Source organism: Malaclemys terrapin, chromosome 13 (assembly GCF_027887155.1).
Source record: "Malaclemys terrapin pileata isolate rMalTer1 chromosome 13, rMalTer1.hap1, whole genome shotgun sequence".
NCBI lineage: Eukaryota > Metazoa > Chordata > Testudines > Emydidae > Malaclemys > Malaclemys terrapin.
Window position 1 is genome coordinate 44844234 of NC_071517.1, and position 22267 is coordinate 44866500.

Sequence of the window (22267 nt, forward strand, 5' to 3'; positions counted from 1 at the left end):
CTCCACCCCTTTGCAACAGGTTCCCCCCTTTTCACATGCCTTGTCCTAAGGGAGCTTTCCCTTTAAGAAATATTACATCATCAGAGGACTCCATGTGCCTCCCTTTTAAAAAAGATGATGTCATCAGATAAGGCTCCACCCCTTCCACTAGACTGCATTCAGCAGGTTCCTCTAAGCTCCTCCCATTGGTGATGTCACCAAGCCCGGCCCTCTTTAAGAGTAGCTGTGACCTCACTGGCCAGGCTGTGAGCTGTGGCTTGATGATGTCATAGTGGCCCCTTAAGCCCTGCCCACTTTAAAAGTATTATGCAATCCCCTTCATGAGGTGAGGTCAGTATTGTGGGACCTGCCCCTTTAATGGTCTTAGGTTCTGCCCTGAGGTTGGGGATTGGCTGCTTCACCCCACAAGTGGCTGCTGATTGGTTGGTGTGAGATGGGTGGGGACGCAGTGCCGGCCAATGGGAAGGCAGGGTGAGTCTGCAATCATTCTTGTACAGAGAGAGCAGTGGGGTTTAGGGGGTGGGGCTGGGAGCCGGACTCCTGGGTTCTCTCCCAGCTCTGGGAGGGGAGTGGGGTCTAGTGGTTAGAGCTGGGGGGGCTGGGAGCCAGGACTTCTGGGTTCCCTCCCGGTCCTGGGAGGGATATGGGGTCTGGTGGTTAGAGCTGTAGGGGGCTGGGAACCAGGACTCCTGGGTTCCCTCCCTGGCTCCTCCTTCCCTATTTAAGTGACCCCCTTTAGCCCCCCAGCCCAATCCCATAAGCACTCCCCGAATCCCCATCCCTGCCTGCAGCCTGGCCACCCAGGGGTTAACACTCCCCCCCCCCCCCCTCCCAGCCGCAAATGCTCTGCAAACATCCGGCAAACGCTTTGCACCAGCAGGGCTGATCCCTCCCTCTCCCCTCCCAAGAGCCCCCCAAGCAGCAGCCCCTACCTCCCCCCCCCACTCACCCAGAGGGACACCCCCCTACACCTCCCTCCTGCCCCATTTGCAAACTGTTTGCAGACCCCTGGGGGCCGATTGCAGCTGGTGCCACCGCTGGGGGGGGGGAAGGGAGAGGAAAGGGGGGACCCCACCCCTTTCTGCCCCCCTCTTCCCAGCAGCCTTTGCAGCTGGCTGCAAGCAGAGGAGACAGGAGCAGCATTTGCAGGCAAAAGGAGAAACCCAGGTACCTTCCTGCTGCCACAGGGGGGTGGCTGAGGGGGCCATGACAGGACCCTAAGGGGCCCTTGGCCTGTGGGGGACCCCACCCCAATATTTAGCATTAATGCAACAGGCCCTGTAGCTGGAGTGCAGGGGGTAAGGAGTCGGAGTCAGTAGGGGGCGCTCTCCCCTGACAGTCAGGGCTGGCCCCTGTGAGATGCTAGGGGGCGCCGTGCTGCAGGGAGCGGGGCCACGGGCTTAGCAGGGGATGCTGGGCTTCAGGGAGTGGGGCAGGGGGCGCTGGGCTGTGGGGAGCAGGGCTGTGTGGGGTGCTAGGGAAGAGGGAGTGGGGTGGGGGCTTGGCAAGGGGCACTGGGGTGGGGGGGTTTGCAGGGGGAGAGAGGGCACTGGGCAGGGGATGCTGGGGCAGGGGGTACCAGAGCAGGGGGCGTGGTGACTCACCCCAACCCTCCCCATAGAGTGCCGGGGGGGACTCAGCAGGGGGTGCTGGAGCAGGGGGCCATGGGGTGGGGTGCTAGGCATGGGGTGCTGAGTGGGGGCCTGGGCACGGGGTGGGGTACCAGAGCAGGGGGCGCGGTGGGCTCACCCTATCTCTCCCCAAGGGGCACCGGGGTGTGGGGGGCCGGGTAGGGGGCACCAGGCAGGGCGCGGGGGGCTCACCCCATCTCTCCCCAGGGGGCTCTCTCCATGTCGGCGCGCCTGGCCCTGGTGGACTGGCTGGACGAAGGCTTCTCCAGCATCATCGAGCTGGCGGCGGTGAGCGAGCCGCGCCGGGACCCTGCCCGCTACCGGCCGGGCCAAGAGGTAGCGGCCCGGTGCCCCCTCTTCAAGGGGCTGAACCGCGCCCGCATCCTGGCCCTCAGCGGTGAGTGAGCGAGCGCCCCCCTGCTCCGGCCACCCCCCTTGTCCGAACACACCCCTGTCCGTCCGTCCGTCCCCCCCACACCTCTCCGTCTGTCCCTCCCTCCATCCGTTCCCCCAAGCCCTCTGTCCGTCCCCCCTGCAGCCCTTGTCCGTCCCCCCCACTTCTCCGTCTGTCCCTCCCTCCGTCCGTCCCCCCAAACCCTCTGTCCGTCCCCCCACACCTCTCCATCTGTCCCTCCCTCTGTCCGTCCCCCCAAGCCCTCTGTCCGTCCCCCTACACCTCTCCGTCTCTCCCTGCTGCCATCCATCCCCCCAAACTCCCTGTTCATCCCCCCCACACCTCTCCGTCTCTCCCTCCCTCCATCCGTCCCCCACTTCTCCGTCTGTCCCTCCATCCATCCATCCCCCCCACCTCTCCGTCTGTCCCTCCCTCCATCCGTCCCCCTACACCTCTCCGTCCATCCCCCCCGCACCTCTCCATCTGTCCCTCCCTCCATCCGTCCCCCCAAGCCCTCTGTCCGTCCCCCCACACCTCTCCATCTGTCCCTCCCTCCATCCGTCCCCCCAAACCCTCTGTCCGTCCCCCCACACCTCTCCATCTGTCCCTCCCTCTATCCGTCCCCCTAAGCCCTCTGTCCGTCCCCCTACACCTCTCCGTCTCTCCCTCCCTCCCTCCATCCGTCCCCACTTCTCCGTCTGTCCCTCCATCCATCCATCCCCCCACCTCTCCGTCTGTCCCCCCTGCACTCCTTGTCCGTCCCCCCCACCTCTCCGTCTGTCCCTCCCTCCATCCATCCCCCCAAACTCCCTGTCCATTCCCCCACACCTCTCTGTCTGTCCCTCCCTCCATCCGTCCCCCCAAACCCCCTGTCCATCCCCCCACATCTCTCTGTCTGTCCCTCCCTCCATCCATCCCCCCAAACCCCTGTCCCCCCCCCACCTCTCCATCCGTCCGTCCCTCCATCCCTCCCCCCGTACCCTCCGTCCATCCCTCCATCCTCTCTTCTCTCCCCGCAGGGGACAGGCAGGAGTTGAAATGGATCCAAGTCCAGGCCGGGGGCTGTCCTGGGAGCAGCTGGGGGGGCGGGATGCCGCGGGGCCCCCCCTACCACCGAGTGGCGACATGGAGACGGGACAGAGTACCCCCCGAGAGAAGGAAACACAGCACAGGTGGGTGCTGCTCCCCATGCCGGACACCTGGGTCCTGTACCCCATCCCGGTCTCCAGCCCCCTAGGGGTGAGCACTGCGCTGCTGTCCCGGACGCCTGGGTCCCATTCCTCATCCTGGTCTCCAGCCCCCTAGGGGTGAGAGCCCTGCACTGCTTTACCGGACGCCTGAGTCCCATTCCTCATCCTGGTCTCCAGCCCCCTAGGGGTGAGAGCCCTACACTGCTGTCCCAGATGCCTGGGTCCCATTTCCTGTCCTGGTCTCCAGCCCCCTAGGGTGAGCGCTGCACTGCCGTTCCGGATGCCTGGGTCCCATTCCCCTAGAGACCAAGAAGTCTCGTTCAGTGACTGTTTCTTGTCTCATTCCAGGAGGCAACGCCGATGATGTCACCACCTCCGTGCTCGACCCTGAAGGGACCCAGGTGTCCGAGGACGAGGGCCGGGCGACTCCCCAGAGCACCTCATCCTCGGAAACCTGGCATTCCTCCTCCCCCGACTGCCCCCACGTGGACAGCTCTGGCTGTGGGGTTCCCTGCTCCCCTGGCCCCGCGGACCCAGGCGTCCGGGCGGGGCCGACCGAGCCCTGCGCCAGGCCGGAGTGCGAGAGGATGCGACAGGAGCTGGAGGCGCTGAGGGACCGATACGCCAAGCTGGAGGCTCAGAACGCTGTGCTGTCCCAGAGACTCGGTGAGCCCGGATGCCTGGGTCCTCGGGGACGAGAGTGGGGTCTCGTGGGTCAGAGCAGGGGGGCGGGACTGGGAGCCTGGACATCTGGGTCCTCTGAGAGGAGAGTCAGGTCTGGTGGGTCAGAGCAGGGGGGTGGGGTTGGGAGCCCGGACGCCTGGGTCCTCTGGGAGGGGAGTGAGTGGGGTCTGGTGGGTCAGAGCAGGGGGCCAAGGTTGGGAACCCGGACGCCTGGGTTCTCAGGCGCGTGGGAGCAAGTGGTCACTCCTGTCTCCGTTCTCTGCAGGGGGCGATGTGGAGCTGCCCAGGGAGGTGGACAGCAGTTCCGTGCGGCCGGAGCCCGGGCTCTATCAGGACCCTGCACTACCTCAGAAACATGGGGTGAGCTGTGGGGCGGGGAGTGGGTCGGGGGATAGTGGGAGGCCTGGGGTCCCTATTATAACAATGTCTCCTCCCCCTCTTCCTTCCATCCCCATCCTGTCCCCTGCCTGCTCCCCCTACTGCCCCTCCTTTCCCCACGCCCCCTACTGCCCCCACCCCACTTTCCTCTGTGCCCCCCTCCCCGCCCCCCAGATGCAGGAGCTGGTGCCAGGAGGGGGCGTGTTCCTCTACCCCGCCCAGCTGGCCCTGGCCCGCTCCAGCGCCCGCAGCCAGACGGCCCTGGCCCGGCTCCTGCTCGACGTCTTCTTCTCCCGCCAGGAGCAGGCACGGAGCAACCTGTCCGGGGAGAACGGGCTGCGCCGCCTCAGCCCCCCCGTCGTCAGCGCCATCGTGGGTGAGTCCGGGGGGGTCAGGCGATGGTATGGCCCTGGGGGGCGGGGCCAGGCAGTAGTACGGACTGAGAGGGGCGATGATGGTATGGCCCGAGGGGACGGGGACAGGTAGTAGTATGGACTGGGAGGGGCAATGATGGTATGGCCCGGGGGCGGGGCAGGAAGTACTGCGGACGGGGCAGGGTACTGATGATATGGCCCAGGGATCAGGGTCAGGCAATGGTATGGCCCCAGTGGGTGGGGTCAAGCAATAGTATGGCCTGGGGGGGGGCAATGATGGTATGACCTAGGGCAGGATGATGGTATGGCCCAGCAGTGTGTTTCAGACAATGGTATGGCCTCGGTGGGGCGGGTCGCGGTGATGGTACGGCTCAGGTTGGGCTAGGCAGTGATACTGCCCGGAGGGTTAATGATGGCACAGCCCAGGGAGTGCAAGGCGATGGTATGGCCTGTGGGCGTTAATGGTGGTATAGCCTGGGTTGGGGGTGAGGTAATGGTGCAGCCCAGGAGGGCAAGGCAATAATTTGGCCAGGGGCGGGGGCAGTTATAATGGACTGGTCTATCGTAAAGGAATTCCATGGGGGGATCCTGCTGCCATTCACCCCTCTTTTCTCTCCCCCCGCAGCCTATGCCGTGGGTCAGTCCCAGTTCCAGCCCAGCAGTGCTGCCGTCATCAAGAACTCGCTGCGCAACAAGCTGGGCTGCCTGAGAGCCCCGTCCCGCCAGCAGGGGGCCACCAGGGGGCGCCCCGCGGCCTGAGAGCCCCGTCCCGCGGCCTGAGAGCCCCGTCCCGCCAGCAGGGTGCCACCAGGGGGCGCCCCGCAGCCTGAGAGCCCCGTCCCGCTGCCTGAGAGCCCCGTCCCACCAGCAGGGGGCCACCAGGGGGCGCCCCGCGGCCTGAGAGCCCCGTCCCGTGGCCTGAGAGCCCCGTCCCGCCAGCAGGGGGCCACCAGGGGGCGCACTGCGGCCTGAGAGCCCCGTCCCGCAGCCTGAGAGGGCCGTCCCACCAGTAGGGGGCCACCAGGGGGCGCCCCGCAGCCTGAGAGCCCCGTCCCACTGCCTGAGATCCCTGTCCCACCAGCAGGGGGCCACCAGGGGGCACCCCGTGGCCTGAGAGCCGCGGCCTGAGAGCCCTGTCCCGCCAGCAGGGGGCCACCAGGGGGCGTCCCGCGGCCTGAGAGCCCTGTCCCGCCAGCAGGGGCCACCAGGGGGCACCCCGCAGCCTGAGAGCCCCATCCCACCAGCAGGGGGCCACCAGGGGGTGCACCGTGGCCTGAGAGCCCTGTCCCGCCAACAGGGGGCCACCAGGGGGCGCCCTGCAGACTGAGAGCCCATCCCACCCCCAGGGGGCGCCCTGCAGCTGAGAGCCTGTCCCCCTAGCAAGGGGCCACCAGGGGAACCCCGTGGCCTGAGGGCTTGTCCCGCCAGCAGGGGGCCATGCCACAGCCTAACACCCGGCATCCTCCCAGCAGGGGTGCCCAGGAGAGCTGTGAATGGGGCGTGATTCTGATCTCAATACAGAAGGTTTTTTGACACCTCTGAGTCCCTGGCTCTTTATCTGTGGGAGGGACTCAGGACTCCTGGGTCCTCTTCTGGCTCTGGGAGGGGAGTGGGGCCTAGTTGGGCCTAGTGGGGAGGACTCCTGGGTTCTCTCCCCAGCTCTGGGAGGGGAGTGGGGCCTAGTGGTTAGAGCAGGGGAGACGGGGGAGGCTGGGAGCCAGGACTCTGGGGTTCCATTCCTGGCTCTGTGAAATTTCCCACTCCAAAGAGGACCCCGAGGAAATGATCTGAAAGCGCTGAGGTGACAGTTCACAAGGGGGGGACGGGGACGGGACTGAGCACCTAACTCCCCCCCACTCGCACACCCACCCGTCCCGTTCTAGCCAGGGATGGGGCGGGACCCTGATCTCAGGAGTCCGGGCCAATCCCAGCCTGAATAATTCTCCCCGATTTCCAACGCCCTCTTTGGTTCAATAGAAATCCACGAAAGCTTATGCTCTAATAAATTTGTTAGTCTCTAAGGTGCCACAAGTACTCCTGTTCTTCTTTTTATAGAAATTCGCCTGCCCATGCTGGGCTGGATCTCCTGCCCCAGCCCCCATTTCTCCTGCCCCACCCCTCTGGTCACCCCCAATCCCTTCCCTATAGCGCCAGTCACGATGCACTGAGTTGCAGTGACTCACTCCCGCCACCAGGGGACGCTCCCCAGCGCCTTCCCTCTCTATGGCCTTTTCCTGCTGTAGGGAGCGTGGCTCGGCCGCTCTCTCCACCGGCCCGTAGCGCTCTATGGCTCTCCAAGTGCCGGTCGTGTGGCTGAGGACCCCAGCTGGGGCTGGCTCGGCAGGTGCCTGACTAGAAATAGCCCGCCCCCCGGCTGAGCTAGTGCGGAGCGGGGCTGGGGGCGTCCCCGGGGGCTGGGGGTGACCCGGGCAGCGCGGGCCAGGGGGCGGGTAGCAGCTGGCGCGAGGGGCGCTGGGATCAGGCGGCGCCGCGGGCAGCCCGGGGCGGGTCCTGCAGCCGGGGATCGCCAAAGGCGGAGACACGTGGGGCCGGGAGCAGCTGCCGGGAGCGCAGGTACCGGGGGGGGCTGGTGCCTCCTGCCCCATCGCCCCATAACCACCCTGGCCCCGCCCCCACAGCCCCCTCCTGCCCCATCAACCCCGCCTCCCAGCACCGTCCCCCCCTGCCCCATAGATCTCCCGGTCCTAGTCCCTCCCCTGCCCCACAGCCCCTCCGTCATCACCTCCTGCCCCGTAGCCCCCCAGCACTGACACCTCCTGCCCCATAGACCCTCCCAGCCCCAACCTTCCCGTCCTAATCCCCACAACCACCCTCTGCCCCACAGGCCCCCACAGTACCCCCTGCCCTTCAGCTTCCCAGCCCTGACACCCCCTGCCCCATAGATCTCCCAGTCCCCCACCTCCCCGCCCTAGCCCCCCCACCCACACACTACGCCAGTTCCCCGCCCTACAGCACTTCCATCATCACCCCTGCCCCACAGCCCTCCATCTCCCCATCCTAGTCCCCCTAGGGCTGCGGCCCCCTGCCCCCTTCCCTACCCCCCAGCCGCTCTGTCATCATCCCTGTCCCACAGCACGCAGCCCTGACACCCCCCACCCCCATAGAACCTCCCTGGCCTAACAACCCCTCCCTCCGCAGCCCCTCCTGCCCCCCTCAAATGATCCTGACGGAACCACTCCCCCCTCCCCCCCGTTGCATCCCCCCGTCCCCAGTTCATACCCCCGTCTGCCCCCCTCTGAGCAGCCTGGGGTTCATCCTGTGATGGGGGGGTGATGGGGCTGGTACCTAGGGCCATGGGCTGGGGCTGGGGGGTTGCTTGGATCGCCCCCCCCCCCACTGCCAGTGATAGCTCCCTTGGCCCCGCCCCAGGGAGAGGTTTCTCGGAGGCGGGTCCTGGCGCTGGGATTGCATCAGCCCAGCCGGTGTCAGAGCCCAGCACCGGGGCAGGTGGGAGCAGCTAGAGGGGACAGGCCTCTGCCCTGTTCCCTGCCCCCCGAGCCAGCCGGTCCCTGCCCTGGGGCAGATGGGAGCTGGCGCCCCCTGCAGGGGACAGGCCCCTTGTCTCACTAACTCTGTCTCTCTGTCCCCAGGTGTGTCTTCGGGGTGCTCAGCCCTCGCCATGCCCACCCTGTACCTCTCCCCGCACCCGGACAATTTCCAGAACCAGCGGGTGCTGATTGCAGCCCGCTATGCCCCCACGCTGCCTGAGGTGGTGGAGCTGCTGGAGCAGGGGCTCCCCCTGCGGCCCCCAGCCTCCTGCCCCCTGCCCAAGCTGCCGGCGTTGGAGAGCCGGCCGGGGGTCTGGGTCTCGGGCCCGGCCGCCGTGGCTCAGCTCCTGTGCCCGGAGCGGCTGAGGGGGCAGGGGCCAGCGGGGGGCGCTCTGGTGCAGCAGTGGGTGAGCTACGCTGACGGGGAGATCGCCCCTGCTGCCTGCGCAGCCGCCTTCTCCGCCCTGGGTCTGGCGGAGCAGAGCAAGCAGGTGAGACCTCCCGGACTCCTGGGTTCTCCGGGAGGGGAGTGGGGTCTAGTGGTTGGGGCGGGGGGGGGGGAGCTAGGACTCCTGGGTTCTCGGGGAGGGGAGTGGGATCTAGTGGTTGGGGGGGGAGCTAGGACTCCTGGGTTCTCGGGGGGGGAGTGGGGTCTAGTGGTTAGAGTGTGGGGGGAGGAGCCAGGACTCCTGGGTCCCCTGTCTGTTGCAGTACCCTGGCGTGTCTCTCTCTGCCTTCCCAGGTGGTGGAGCGGGCAGTGGCAGAGCTACGCCGGGCGCTGGCCGTGCTGGACGGGCACCTGAAGCTGCGCACGTACCTGGTGGCTGAGGCTGTGACGCTGGCGGATGTGACCGTGGCCTGCGCCCTGCTGCTGCCTTACAAATATGTGGGTGCCCCAGCTCCCCTGTGGCCCCGCCCCCCACGACCCACTCTCCCGGCTGCTGGGTGGGGGGTGCATCAGGGGAAGGCTGGGAAATGGGGCGGGGGGGGACTGAGAAGGCAAGATACCCCCAGCCTCTCCCCCACACACTGGGTAGCTGGGATCGGGTGAGGGGGCCATTAGGACATCCTGGGGGTGGGGGTGACTTGGCACAGTCTGTGTGTGGGACTGGAAGGTCAGTTTTGGTTGGGAACCCGTCTTGTCCGTCCCCCCCACCCCACCTTTATTGCCAATAATAGTGTTTCCCTTCTCCAATTTCAATAATGGTATCCCCCCCCCCCCTCAATTCCAATGATGCTATAGCCTGATATTCCCCTCCCCCTCCTGAATTCCAGTAATGGTATGTTCCTTCCTCAATTCCAATAATGGGTATTTCCTGATATTGTCACCCCCCATTCCAATAATGGTATCTTCCCCCTCCCCCATTCTAAAGATTTCTTCTCACTCCTCCACCCTGGAATAATATTGGTATCTCCTAATTTCCCTCTCCCCCTCCCCTGTTTCAATAATGGTATCTCCCTTGCCCCCCCTACCGATAATGGTTCCCCCCCCAAATCTCTCATGTTCTTTCCCCAGGTGCTGGACCCCCCCAGCCGGGCTCCTTACCCCAATGTCACGCGCTGGTTCCTGACTTGCGTCAACCAGCCCCAGTTTCAGGCTGTGCTGGGGCCGGTGAAGCTGTGTGAGCAGGCGCGCGGGGGTGACGCCCCCAAACCGAAGACCCAGGGTAAGTGACCCCCCAACACCTGCCCAGAGCACCCCTTCCAAGCCTTCTCCGCCTGCAATGCCCCTGCTGCGTTGGCTTCGCGGTGACCTGCGGAACTCTCTGCTACTGGATATTACAGGGGACACCGGGCTGGATTGACCCGGGGCTCAGATTCATGGTGGTGGGGGCGGGATTCCAGCCTGGATGTGTCTATGGGTCTGATTGGGGGGCAGGACTGAGGTGGGGTACCGGCTTGGATGAGCCCATTGATCACACCAGTGGGCCCAGCCCCCAGATCAGATCTGGGTGGCCAGAGGTAGGGGGGCTTGACCCACAGATCAGATTCATGGTAGCAGACATGGGATACTGTGCTACATGGGCTCATGGGTCCAATCTGGCCTGATTTTTCTCCCCCCCGCAGAGTGTGTGGCGCCTGCAGAGATGGGACCAGCAGCGGGGTCAGCCCCTGGCCCTGGGGAGGCCCCGGTCAAGAGCGCCTCTCAGCTGAAGAAAGAGGCGAAGAAGAAAGAGAAGCTGGAGAAATTCCAGCAAAAGAAGGAGAAAAGCCAACAGCAACAGGGGGAGGTGAGAGAAATGCGACCAGCTCTGGTGCGGGGTGGCTGGGGAACAGCTGCGCAGAACGCTGCCTGGGGATGGCCCGCTGGTGCTGAGATGCAGCCAGCTCTGGGGCGGGGCGGCTGGGGAACAGCCGCGTGGAACGCTGCACGAGAGTTTGGGAGGGGACAGGGGACCGTGTAGCTGTTTTGAAATCCGAGGCTACGTTTTAGCGAGGGCACAATCGAGTCAGCCGAGTTGGGGCCTGGCCAGGACGCCGGGGTTCCCACTCCAACTCTTTGGGGGCGAAGTACAAGGGGTCTGCAGTGAGCATGCTGGCGCCCCCTGCAGCACAGCGCCCCTCGGTGCCGAAGGGCAGCATTACGCATCCTTTCTCTTTTCTTCTCTCCTTTCCCCACAATCCTTCCCCCGGGAGCCAGAAGAAAGCAAAAGCCGAGAAGAAGGAGAAGAAAGACCCCGGGGTTCTGACCTATGACATCCCCACACGCCTGGGGGAGAAGAAAGGTACCGGGGGGTGGGGGAAAGGCATTCGGGCTGTGATTCGGGGGGGAGGAGGGGTCTGCTCAGCACCAGGGCCCCCACCCGAACCCAGCGCCCCATGGCAAAGGGGAGGTTGGTGCAGGTCTCAGCCAGTGGGGTCGAGGGATGATGCCAGAAGTGGGTTGTTGGATGGATGGTTGGGTTGTTTGGGGAATGGATTGGGGCGGGGGGTGAGTAGGTTGTTGGGTAGATGGATGGCGTGGATGGTTGCGTTGTTGGGGGGATGGATTAGGGGTGCTGGGGGGATGGATTGAGGGGGTTGGTTGGTTTGCAGGTTGGTTGTTGGGTGGATGGTTGAGTTGTTAGGGGGCTGGTTGGTTCGGGGGACGGGTAGGTTGTTGGGTGGATTGATGGTGTGGATGGTTGGGTTGTTGGGGGGCTGGTTGGTTCAGGGGACGGGTAGGTTGTTGGGTGGATTGATGGTGTGGATGGTTGGGTTGTTGGGGGGATGGATGGTTGGGTTGTTGGGGGGTTGGTTGGTTCGGGGGACGGGTAGGTTGTTGGGTGGATTGATGGTGTGGATGGTTGGGTTGTTAGGGGGCTGGTTGGTTTGGGGGACGGGTAGGTTGTTGGGTGGATTGATGGTGTGGATGGTTGGGTTGTTGGGTGGATGGATGGTTGGGTTGTTGGAGGGTTGGTTGGTTCGGGCGACGGGTAGGTTGTTGGGTGGATTGATGGTGTGGATGGTTGGGTTGTTGGGGGGATGGATTGGGGGGATTGGTTGGTTCAGGGGTGGACAAACAGACGAACGGCCGGACTGACAGATCTGCTTTAGAAATCTGGACAATGCTCATGCTGAACTTTCCGGGCTCCGGATCCTGGAGCCGGGTTGGCTGACGACGACGGCTCACCGATCACTGGCTGGTTAACGGGGAGAGACGTTTGCCTGTTCGTCTCCAATCACTGCTCTGCTGTGGGCCCCTCCCTCCCAGTGCATGGGGGTGGGGAGGATCAGGACCCTGGGGGGGTCCCTGCTCATGGCTCTCTGTCCTTCCCCTGCAGACGTGACCGGCCCCATGCCCGACGCCTACAGCCCGCAGTATGTGGAGGCAGCCTGGTACCCGTGGTGGGAAAGCCAGGGCTTCTTCAAACCCGAGTACGGGGTGAGTGGGGGCCGGGCGGGGGCCGAGGCTGGAATTGAGTGGCCCCAGATAACAGGAATCGCCCCTGTGGGTGGGAGCAGTAGGCGGGATAAGGCACATGGTGAGGTGGTTCTGGGTGAGCCAGCAGGGGGCGAGCTCTCACGCACACCCAGGGCAGGGCCCCTCCAGCAGGGGACGCTGACACACCTACACCCAGGTGTGGGTTTATTTCGGGTGCTGCCGAACCAGAACCAGCCTGGGCCTCCCAAGTCTCCGCACCGGGGACTCCGACTGCCGCCCTCGTGTGCTTGCAGGGACTTGCCCTCCAGGGGCAGTGCGGGGGTTCTGACACACAGTCTGACTCTCCCCCTTCTTCCCCCAGCGGCAGCGCGTCTCGGAGCCGAACCCCAAAGGGCTCTTCATGATGTGCATCCCGCCCCCCAACGTCACCGGCTCGCTGCACCTGGGCCACGCGCTCACCAATGCCATCCAGGACGCCCTGACCCGCTGGTGAGATGCCCCCCATGCCTGCCCTGCAGCTGCCGGCCCCCCCAGCTCTGTCCATGCCCGCCCTGCAGCCCCCAGCCCCCCCAGCTCTGCCCGTGCCCCCCATACCCGCCCTGCAGGCCCCTCCACTCCCTGCAGCTCTGCCTGTGCCCCCCACGCCCACCCTGCAGCACCCTTCACTCCCCCCAGCTCTGCCCGTGCCCCTCACTCCCAAGCCGCAGCTCCCTGGGCTCCCCCCAGCTCTGCCGCTGCCCCTCACCGCGGCTGTGGTGTCCCGGCAGGCACCGGATGCGTGGCGAGACCACGCTGTGGAACCCGGGCTGCGATCACGCCGGCATTGCCACACAGGTGGTGGTGGAGAAGAAGCTGTGGCGGGAGCGGGGGCAGACGCGGCACAACCTGGGCCGGGAGGTGTTCGTCCGTGAGGTCTGGAAATGGAAGAACGAGTGAGTGCCGGGATCGGGGTGTCCCCACCCCCAGCACAGCCCCCTATCGCTGCCTTGGCTGCCAGGGGAGAGCCCCCCGCAGCATGGCGCCCCCAGCGCCGCCCTGATTCTCCTCCGTCTCCCCACAGGAAGGGCGACAGGATCTACCATCAGCTCAAGAAGCTCGGCTCGTCCATGGACTGGGATAGAGCCTGCTTCACCATGGACCCAGTACGCTCTGCCGTGCGCCGTGGGGCCTTCCCCTCTAGGGGGCACCAGCTCCCGTCCGGCCCCAGGGCGGGGACTGGCTGGCTCAGGGGGGTGGGAATGGGGCACAGGGCCTGTCTCCTCTAGGGGGCGCCGGCTCCCATCCAGCCCCAGGGCAGGGACTGACTAGGTCGGGGGGGTGGGGAATGGGACTCAGGAAATGTGTCCTCTAGGGGGCGCCAGCTCCCATCTGGCCCTGGAGGTGGGTCCATGCAGGTTCTATCACCTCCCCCCCCCCCCCCGCCCCCGCCTTTCCCCAGCTCTGCCCTGTGCAGTGGTGTGCCCCTGCCTCCAATGCAGAGAATATCCCTTGATCCCCATCCCCGGGGGGATGTCAGAGGTCACACTGGGGCGGTGGGTCAGAGCTGGCCCCGTGGGGAGTTGCTCCGCATGTAGGAGAATCTCCCTCCCTGGGTAGCAGTGCGGGGCGCAGGACACGGGAATGTGTGGTCCGACGTGTCTCCGGCAGGGGACCGGGATCTCACCTCTCCTCTCGCTGCTCCGCAGAAACTATCCTACGCTGTCCAGGAAGCCTTCGTCCGGCTGCACGAGGAGGGAGTGATCTACCGCAGCAAACGCCTGGTCAACTGGTCCTGCACCCTGCACTCTGCCATCTCCGACATCGAGGTGTGTGGGGGGAGCTGGAGCTGCGGGGGGGGGGTCCAGCTAGAGGGGCTTGCGGGAGAGTTGGTGATGTCTCGGCTTCCTTCCCCCCTCCCCCCAGGTGGATAAGAAGGAGCTGCCTGGCCGGACCCTCCTGCCCGTCCCTGGGTACAAGGACAAGGTGGAATTTGGGGTGCTGGTGTCATTCGCCTACAAGCTCGAGGACTCAGGTAGGGCCAGGGAGGGGGACAGGGGCTGGGAGCGGGACGTGGGGCCTTTTCCCTCCGATCTGGCCTCAGGGCAGGGACTGGCTGGCTCGGGGGGCAGGGAATGGGGCATGGGGGCCTGTCCCCTGTAGGGGGTGCCGGTTCTGATCCGGGACTGGGGGGGGCAGGGAATGGGGCCTGTCCCCCATAGGGGGTGCCAGTTCTGATCCGGGCAGGGGAGTGTGGGGCAGGGAATGGGGCATGGGGCCTGTTCCCTGTAGGGGGCGCCGGTTCTGATCCGGGGCAGGGAATGGGGCACAGGACCTGTCCCCTGTAGGGGGGGCCGGTTCTGATCCGGGGTGGGAGTGGGGCAGGGAATGGGGCACGTCCCCTGTAGGGGGGGCCGGTTCTGATCCGGGGTGGGGGTGGGGCAGGGAATGGGGCACGTCCCCTGTAGGGGGAGCTGGTTCTGATCCGGGGTGGGGGTGGGGCAAGGAATGGGGCACGTCCCCTGTAGGGGGGGCCGGTTCTGATCCGGGGTGGGGGTGGGGCTGGCTCGGGGGGGTCTCACCGTCTGACTCTCTCCCCACAGACGAGGAGGTTGTCGTGGCGACGACGCGGGTGGAGACCATGCTGGGGGACACGGCCGTGGCGGTGCACCCTCAGGATCCCCGCTACCAGGTACCTGCCCTGGGTGGGGAGCCTGTGAGCTTGCGGGGGAGGGGGAGGTTGCTGGCTGATCCCTGGGGGTGTCTGGTTTTGGGGTCCCCCAAGTGACCCCCTCGTCTCCTTCCCCTTCCAGCATCTCCATGGGAAGCGCGTCCTGCACCCCTTCACTGGGCGGCGCATGCCCATCGTCTGCGACGACTTCGTGGACATGGGCTTCGGGACTGGTATGTGGGGGCGGGGCCTGGAGGAGAGGTGGGAATGGGGGAGGGGCCTGACAAAGAAGCCAATGGGGCCAGGGCCTGGTGAATGTGGGCGGGGCCTAGGGAGGTGTGATCTGAAACACAGGAGGGGCCCAGCCAAGGGAAGTGAAGGAGGTGGAGTGACTTGGGGTGGGGGGGGGCAGGGCCCCGAGTCATGGGAGGGGCTATGTGGTGTGGAGTGAATATGGGGCTGGGGGCAGGTCCCAGGGTTGTTGGTGGGCTCTCGGCGAGGTCAGTGCCTGGGGAGTGGAGTGAGGCTGGGGGTGAAAGGGGAGGGGCACTTGGGCTGCAGCGAATCGCGAAGCATGTCTGACGCCCCGCCCCCCAGGCGCAGTGAAGATCACCCCGGCCCACGACCACAACGACTACGAGGTGGGGCAGCGCCATGGCCTGGACTGCGTCACCATTATCGACGACAGCGGGTGCCTCATCAACGTGCCTCCCCCCTTCCTGGTATGGGGGGGACCAGCAGGCTGGGGGTGGATACGAGCTGGATGGGCCCAGGGCTTGGACTGGTGGTGTCAGCAGTGGGGCATTAAACTGGGGCAGGGGAATTCTTAGGTCTGATCTAGGGCAGGAGATACCAGACTGGATGGGCCCCAGTGCGGGGTCTGATCCTTGGTGGCAGTAGTGGGATACTGGGTTGGGTGGGCCCCGGGGCTCTGATCTGTGGTAGCAGTGGTGGGATAATACCAGGCTGGACCTGGGGGTCTGATCTTTGGTGGTAGAGGTGGGATACCGGGCTGGATGGGCCCCAGGGATCTGACCCTCCTTGCTCCCCACCCAATGCAGGGTATGAAGCGGTTCGAGGCCCGGGGGGCTGTGCTCGAGGCCCTGAAGCAGAAAGGGCTGTTCAAGGAAGTCAAGGACAACCCCATGGTGGTGCCGGTGTGCAGGTGAGGGGGGATTCTTTGATGGGGCGGAGGGGTATCATCATAGGAGGGCGGGAGTTAGAGTGGCGCTTGCTAAGGGAGGCGGAGGGGTATCTGTGAAGGGGGGTTGATTTGCCACTGGGAGGGATAGAAGTGTGAAGAAGTGAGGGACTATTTTGAGGGGCGAAGGGATACGTGTGGGGTGTCCTGATGGTTTAGGGGGACGTGTTTGAGTGCAGAGGGAGATGGGGGGATACAGGGAGTCGGGGTGCAAGGGGAGGGTCTTTTGGGGGGCGGAGGGATATCTGTGCATCAGGAAGGATGTGGGGGGATGGGTATCTGAAGGAGAGGTGAAGGTGGCTCTCGGTGGTGGAGGGATACGTGTGCAGAAAGGAGGGAGACGCTGAGGAGGGATATCTGGGGGGGGAACGCTTTGTGAGGGGGCGGAGGGATATCCGTATGTGGACAGGGAGGGGGGACTCTGGAGGGTGCGGAGGGATATCGGTGCAGGGGTCACTTGCACAGGTGAAGGACATCCGTGCGCGGTTAGGCCCCTGAGTGCAGGGGGCTCCTGGGGGATATGGGGGGCACTGGAAGGCTGCCCCGCAAGGGGAGCGATGGGGCTGGCGGAAGGACACAGGGACTATTTGTCACCCCCCAGCCGCTCGAAGGACGTGGTGGAACCGCTGCTGAAGCCGCAGTGGTACGTGCGCTGCGAGGGGCTGGCTCGGGGGGCGGCCGACGCTGTGCGCCGCGGGGACCTGCGCATCCTGCCCCCCTTCCACTGCAAGACCTGGTTCCAGTGGATGGACAATATCAGGTGAGGCCCCGGGGGAGCTCCCTCTGCTGCAGCCGCGGTAGCAGGGCTTTTATCTGCCCTGCCCTGCCCTGAGGAGGCAGTAATATCTCAGGTGACGTCTGAGGCACTTTCTCCTTCAGGGACTGGTGCATCTCCCGGCAGCTGTGGTGGGGCCACCGCATCCCAGCCTACTTCGTCACCATCGACGACCCCTCGGTGCCCCCAGGAGAGGTGAGGGGGGGCAGAAACCCCAGGAAATAGCTGGGAGGGGGAATCTGTGTCAGTGCCCACCCCAAAACCATGGGTGTGGGGCAGTATTTGGGGGCAGCAGGAGGAAACAAACTGACGCAAGGGAATTCAGCTTTGATTCACGTTAACCTATGGAACTCACTGCAACAGGATTATGTAACGGGGGAAACCGAGCTGCATAGAGCCCTGGGTCTGAGCCGGGATCGATGGGCCCAGGGGTCTGAGCCGGGGAGGAGGGCAAGCCGCTGGGGTAGATGGGCCCAGGGGTCTGAGCCAGGAGGGGTGGGACACCGGGGTCAATGGGCCCAGGGGTCTGACGTCTGGTTACCCCCCTCCCAGGACACGGACGACCGATACTGGGTGAGCGGGCGGAGTGAAGAGGAAGCCAAGGACAAAGCGGCCAAAGCCTTTGGGGTGACCATGGACAAGATCTCGCTACGGCAAGGTATGGCCGGGGGGGGCCGGTGGCTGCGGGTCGGGAGTGAGGGGCATCTGCTTTTAGAACAGCGCCCCCTGCCGGTTGCCTGGCACGCACCATCAGCTCCTGTACTAACGTCCGTACGTACGTTTCTCCCTGTCACTCTCGTTCCCAGACGACGACGTCCTGGACACCTGGTTCTCCTCTGGCCTCTTCCCGTTCTCCATCTTCGGCTGGCCCAACGCCGTGAGTCTGAGACGCGGGGATGGGACCCAGGCGTCCGGGACGGCAGCGCAGGGCACTCACCCCTTGGGAGGGATGGGGGATGGAACGGCAGCACAGGGGGCTCACCCCTGGTGGGGCTGGGGAATGGGACCCAGGCGTCCGGCTCTGTCCCGTCACCGTCTGTCTGTCCCGGCAGAGCGAAGACCTGAAGGTTTTCTACCCGGGGACCCTGCTGGAGACGGGCCACGACATCCTCTTCTTCTGGGTGGCGCGCATGGTCATGCTGGGGTTGAAGCTGACGGGCAAGCTGCCCTTCCGCGAGGTAAGAGCGGGGCACGGCGCCCCCCCGCCCCCCGCCAGCGCACGGCGCCACCCAGCCCCGCCCTGGGGCCTCAGGGCAGCCCTGACTCCGCTCCGCCCGGCTCTGTTTCAGGTTTACCTTCACGCCGTTGTCCGGGACGCCCACGGCAGGAAAATGAGCAAGTCGTTAGGCAATGTCATCGACCCGCTGGATGTGATCAGTGGGATCACGCTGGAGGTAACTGCTGGGGGGGACATCTGGCCCCCCCAACCCGTCCTCCCAGATGTTACCGAACCCCTGCCATGTAGCCCGACAGCCGCCTGGATCGGCAGGGGGCTCCCCGTCTGGGCCTAGGGCGGGGTTAGCTGGAAGCCGTCCATCAGTATGTTTCAGAGTTAACGACCTGTGGCGATTCCTGGGGCAGCGCGCGGCTCTCCGGGCGATGGGCTCAGGCTCTCGACAGCCTGGACCCATGTCCCTGGTCGGCACCGTCCCGAGCCGTGTCCGTTCTCTCCCCGCAGGGTTTGCACGCGCAGCTCCTGGAGAGCAACCTGGAGCCGGCCGAGGTGGAGCGAGCCAAGCAGGGCCAGGTATGGGGCTTGGGGGGGAAGCGGGGAACCTGTGGGGCTGAATGTGGGGGACAGGGAGGGGGGACAACGGGGTTGGCTGGGAGTTGATCCCCCTCTTCCCATCCCCCCAGAAAAGCGATTACCCCGCTGGGATCCCAGAGTGCGGCACAGACGCCCTGCGCTTCGCCCTCTGCGCGTACACCTCCCAGGGTGAGTTCCTGGCTTCCCCCGAGAGCCCTGCCGTGGGGCCAGGGAGGGACCCCTTGGCTGGGCTGGCCCCACTGCTCCCAGTCCTGGCTGTCCCCGCAGCTCCCCGGCCCCTCGGTTGATCTGGGCTGAGTTTGCCCCCAGCCACCCCTTTCTGCGCCACTCCAAGACCATTTGGCACCCCTGGGGGAGCCGTGCAACCTACACAGGGAAACTGAGGCATGCCCAGGTGCCATAAAAACACGACAGAAAATTCCCTCTTGGTCTCTGGCTCCATCTCTCTGTGTGGGCACCGGTGTCTCTCTCCACATCGCCACCTGCCCCCTTCGTTCTCCGGCTCGGGGTCTGGCTCTGCCCCATGCCGGCCCACGGGTTGGTTTCAGCTCGCCCTCTAGTGCCCTATTTGCACCACCCCAGAGATGTAAACCCTGCCAGGCCCTGCCCTGGCTTCTTAACTCTTCCCATGCTGAGCCCCAGGGAAACCGAGGCACGCGTCGGCCTCATGAAAACACCACCCAAATTCCCACTTTGTTGTTCCTCTCTCCCTTTGCCTCGCCCGCCAGGCCGCGACATCAACCTGGATGTGAATCGCATTCTGGGCTATCGGCACTTCTGCAACAAGCTCTGGAACGCCACCAAATTCGCCATCCGCGGCCTGGGGGCCGGGTTCCAGCCCCCGCCGGGACCGGAGGTGAGAGGGACCCGTGGCGCAGTGCCCCCTGCCGAGCCCTCGCAGCCTGGCGTCCCCTGCTGCCCCCGCCCCGCTGCCCGCCTCACCCCATGTTGTTCCCCGCCTGGTGCCCCCTGCCCCACTGCCCACAGCACCAGCGCCCCCTGCCAAGTCCCCACCCCACAGCCTGGTGCCCCCTGCTGCCCCCGCCCCACAGCACCAGCTGCCCTCCCCGCTCACCGGCATCTCCCCCCCGGCTCTAGCCCAGCGGTGCCGAGAGCCTGATCGACCGCTGGATTCTGAGCCGGCTCAGCCTGGCCGTGGAGCTGAGCGACGCCGGGTTCCGGGCCTACGACTTCCCGGCCGTCACCACGGCCGTCTACAACTTCTGGCTCTACGAGCTCTGCGACGTCTACCTGGTGAGGGGGACCCTGGGGGGGAGGGGCTGTCTGGGGCGGGGAGAGGATGGGACATGGGGCTTTCCGCCCCCCCAGGGAAGCCGGCTCTCTCTGCCCTCCCCCCCAGCCAGCAAATGGGGCATGGGGCTTCCCCCCCAGAGACGCTGGATCTTGGCTGGCTGCGGGGGTGGGGAATGGGGCATGGGGCTTTTCCCCCCCAGGGACGCCGGCTCCCAGCTGGCTGGGGGGGCGGGGAATGGGGCATGGGGCAGGGAACGGGGTGGCTCTGGGAGATGGGGCCTGTCTCCCCCCCCAGGGGCCCTGGTGCTGACCTGCCCCCTCCCCCCAGGAGTGCCTGAAGCCCGTGTTCGCCGAGGGGGGCGCGGCTGCGGTGACGGCCGCCCGCTGCACCCTCTACACCTGCCTGGACGTCGGCCTGCGGCTCCTCTCCCCTTTCATGCCCTTCGTCAGTGAGGAGCTGTTCCAGCGCCTGCCCCGCCGCGCCTCCCACGCCCCCCCCAGCATCTGCGTCACCCCCTACCCCAGCCCCGAGCAGGTAACCCATGGGGCAGGAGTGGGGGCACCCGCAGGGCTGGGGGAGGGAGCCCAGGGCTGGCTGGCAGGGGCTGTGGGTTGGGAGTGAGGGGCACCGGCAGAGCTGGGGGGGCAGGGCTGGGCTAGCCGGAGCTGCGGGTTGGGAGTGAGGGGCACTGGCAGGGCTGGGGGGGGCAGGGCTGGGCTAGCAGGGGCTGCAGGTCGGGAGTGAGGGGCACCGGTAGAGCTGGGGGGGGCAGGGCTGGGCTGGGCTAGTAGGGGCTGTGGGTTGGGAGTGAGGGGCACCGGCAGGGTTGGGGGGAGCCCAGGGCTGGCTGGCAGGGGCTGCGGGTCGGGAGTGAGGGGCACCGGCAGAGCTGCGGGGGGGAGAATGGGACACCCAGGGCTGCAGGTCAGGAGTGAGGGGCACCATTAACCCTTTCCTCTCTGCTCCAGTTCTGCTGGCGGGACTGGGGGCTGGAGGGCACGGTCGAGTTCTCGCTGGGCATCGTCCGCGCCGTGCGTTCCCTTCGGGCCGACTACAACCTCACCCGGACCAGAGCTGACTGTGGGTATCTGCCTGGGGGGGACATCTGCCCCCCCCTCCCAAAACCCCGTGACCTCTGACCCCTCCCCGAGGACCCCCTGACCTCTCCCTGTCGTCCCCTCCCCAGGTTTCCTGCAGTGCCTGGACTCGGGCGCGGCCGACGCCGCCAGCCGCTGCTCCGCCTACATCCGCAGCCTCTCCTCCTCCGGCCTCGTGCGGGTGCTGGGCCCGGGCGAGGCGCCCCCTGCTGGCTGCGCCGTGGCCGTCGCCTCCGACAAGTGCACCGTCCACCTGCTGCTCAAGGTGAGAGGGGCCGGGGAAGGGGACCTAGGCGTCCGGGCCGCCAGCACAGGGCTCTCACCCCTAAGGGGCTGGAGACTGGCATGGGGATTAGACCTAGGTGTCCGGGGTGGCCCTGCGGGGTGCTCTCCCCTAGATGGCTGGAGCCAGCAAGCGGGACCTAGGCGTCCGGGTGGCCCTGCAGGGGGCTCTCCCCTAGACAACCAGAGCAGGGAGTGGGACCCAGGCGTCCGGGTGGCCCTGCAGGGTGCTCTCCCCTAGACGACCAGAGCAGTGAGCAGGACCCAGGTGTCCGGGGGGCTCTCCCCACAGAACCGCAGCCAGCGAGCGGGACCCCGGCATCCGGGCGGCTGACGGGCAGGGCTCTGTGCTCCCCAGGGTCTGATCGACGCGGAGAAGGAGATCTCCAAGCTGGCCGGGAAGCAGGGTGAGCTGCAGAAGCAGATTGAGCGGCTGCGGGAGCGGATGGGAACCCCCGATTACGGCACCAAGGTGCCCCCCAAGGTCCAGGAGGCCGACGCTGCCAAGGTACCCGGCTGCCCCCCCGGCGGGGGACTCCCACCCTCATGCTTCAGGGCAGAGCCCACCTGCTGGGGTCAGGAAGGGACGCTCCTTCTTGGGGCGCTGCGAGCGGGGAGCTGTTCTCGGGGGCTTGGGAGGAGATGCTGTGCGGGGGGGGGAATGGGGCGCTGTGATGTGGGGGGCCAGGCAGGGGTTGCTGGGGGGGGGGGGATGCTGTGTTACGGGGGAGCCAGGCAGGGAGTCTGGGGAGGTGCTGTGCTGTGGGGGGCCGCGTCCCACCCCCACCCTTCACGCCCGGCCGCGTGTCTCCCGCAGCTGCAGCAGAGCCGGACCGAGCTGCAGAAGGTGACGGAGGCGGTGGAGACTTTCCAGAGGATGATCTGAGACGGACTGACCCCGCGGCTCAATCGCCCCCCCCACCCCCCGCCAAATCTCTTTTTTTTTTTTTTTTTTTTTTTTTTGAGATATTAAACTATTTTGCTGGTTTACAAAAGCCCGGGTCTTCCTTGGCGTGTTTGGGGGGTGGGGGCTGCGCCGTGGGGGGACGCCGGAGCTGGGGGCGGGATTTGAGCCGGGGCTTCCCTCAGGGGGCACTCCCTCCGCCACTAGCAGCAGGTGGGCTTTTATCCTCCCTTGATATGGGCCACCGTGTCCGACTCACCCTTCCCCCGCCAGCGCCGGGGCCCCAAAGGGGGCAGGGGCCGTTGGGATCTGG

The 22267-nt window shown here is 66.0% G+C and overlaps 2 protein-coding genes across 4 annotated transcripts; both read left to right on the plus strand.

Annotated features, from left to right (window-relative positions):
* Nucleotides 1–894: 894 nt before the first annotated feature.
* On the plus strand, nt 895–6260 carry LOC128848059 (uncharacterized). Of its 2 annotated transcripts, none has more exons than XM_054047815.1 (7): nt 895–1167; nt 1839–2028; nt 3045–3197; nt 3564–3881; nt 4165–4259; nt 4452–4653; nt 5277–6260. In XM_054047815.1, the coding sequence occupies exons 2-7, from the start codon at nt 1851–1853 to the stop codon at nt 5408–5410; spliced, it is 1080 nt and encodes a 359-aa protein (XP_053903790.1). In that variant the 5' UTR covers nt 895–1167; nt 1839–1850; the 3' UTR covers nt 5411–6260. The 2 variants fall into 2 exon arrangements, with proteins under 2 accessions (XP_053903790.1, XP_053903791.1); XM_054047816.1 differs by having other exon boundaries at nt 4578–4653.
* Nucleotides 6261–7145: 885 nt separating this feature from the next.
* On the plus strand, nt 7146–21987 carry VARS1 (valyl-tRNA synthetase 1). 2 transcript variants are annotated; one of them, XM_054047876.1, is made up of 31 exons: nt 7146–7225; nt 8263–8651; nt 8903–9046; nt 9677–9827; nt 10228–10391; nt 10802–10886; nt 11925–12025; nt 12387–12514; nt 12793–12957; nt 13086–13167; nt 13711–13830; nt 13928–14036; nt 14605–14693; nt 14815–14905; nt 15270–15394; nt 15734–15837; nt 16475–16633; nt 16753–16843; nt 17201–17306; nt 17455–17525; nt 17701–17826; nt 17938–18042; nt 18327–18395; nt 18506–18584; nt 19145–19272; nt 19515–19670; nt 19999–20205; nt 20640–20751; nt 20858–21033; nt 21409–21558; nt 21868–21987. In XM_054047876.1, exons 2-31 carry the CDS (start codon nt 8292–8294, stop codon nt 21934–21936), a joined length of 3822 nt encoding a protein of 1273 aa, XP_053903851.1. In that variant the 5' UTR covers nt 7146–7225; nt 8263–8291; the 3' UTR covers nt 21937–21987. The 2 variants fall into 2 exon arrangements, with proteins under 2 accessions (XP_053903851.1, XP_053903852.1); XM_054047877.1 differs by lacking the exon at nt 7146–7225 and adding an exon at nt 8098–8119.
* Nucleotides 21988–22267: the final 280 nt, after the last annotated feature.

Coding starts and splice junctions, on each gene's coding strand:
- LOC128848059 (XM_054047815.1), top strand. CDS start 1,851: ATGTCGGCGCGCCTGGCCCTGGTGGACTGGCTGGACGAAGGCTTCTCC. Junction 2,029..3,044: donor CCGCATCCTGGCCCTCAGCG/GTGAGTGAGCGA, acceptor CTCTCCCCGCAG/GGGACAGGCAGGAGTTGAAA. Junction 4,260..4,451: donor CACTACCTCAGAAACATGGG/GTGAGCTGTGGG, acceptor CCCGCCCCCCAG/ATGCAGGAGCTGGTGCCAGG.
- VARS1 (XM_054047876.1), top strand. CDS start 8,292: ATGCCCACCCTGTACCTCTCCCCGCACCCGGACAATTTCCAGAACCAG. Junction 8,652..8,902: donor TGGCGGAGCAGAGCAAGCAG/GTGAGACCTCCC, acceptor CTGCCTTCCCAG/GTGGTGGAGCGGGCAGTGGC. Junction 16,634..16,752: donor CAGTGGATGGACAATATCAG/GTGAGGCCCCGG, acceptor TTTCTCCTTCAG/GGACTGGTGCATCTCCCGGC.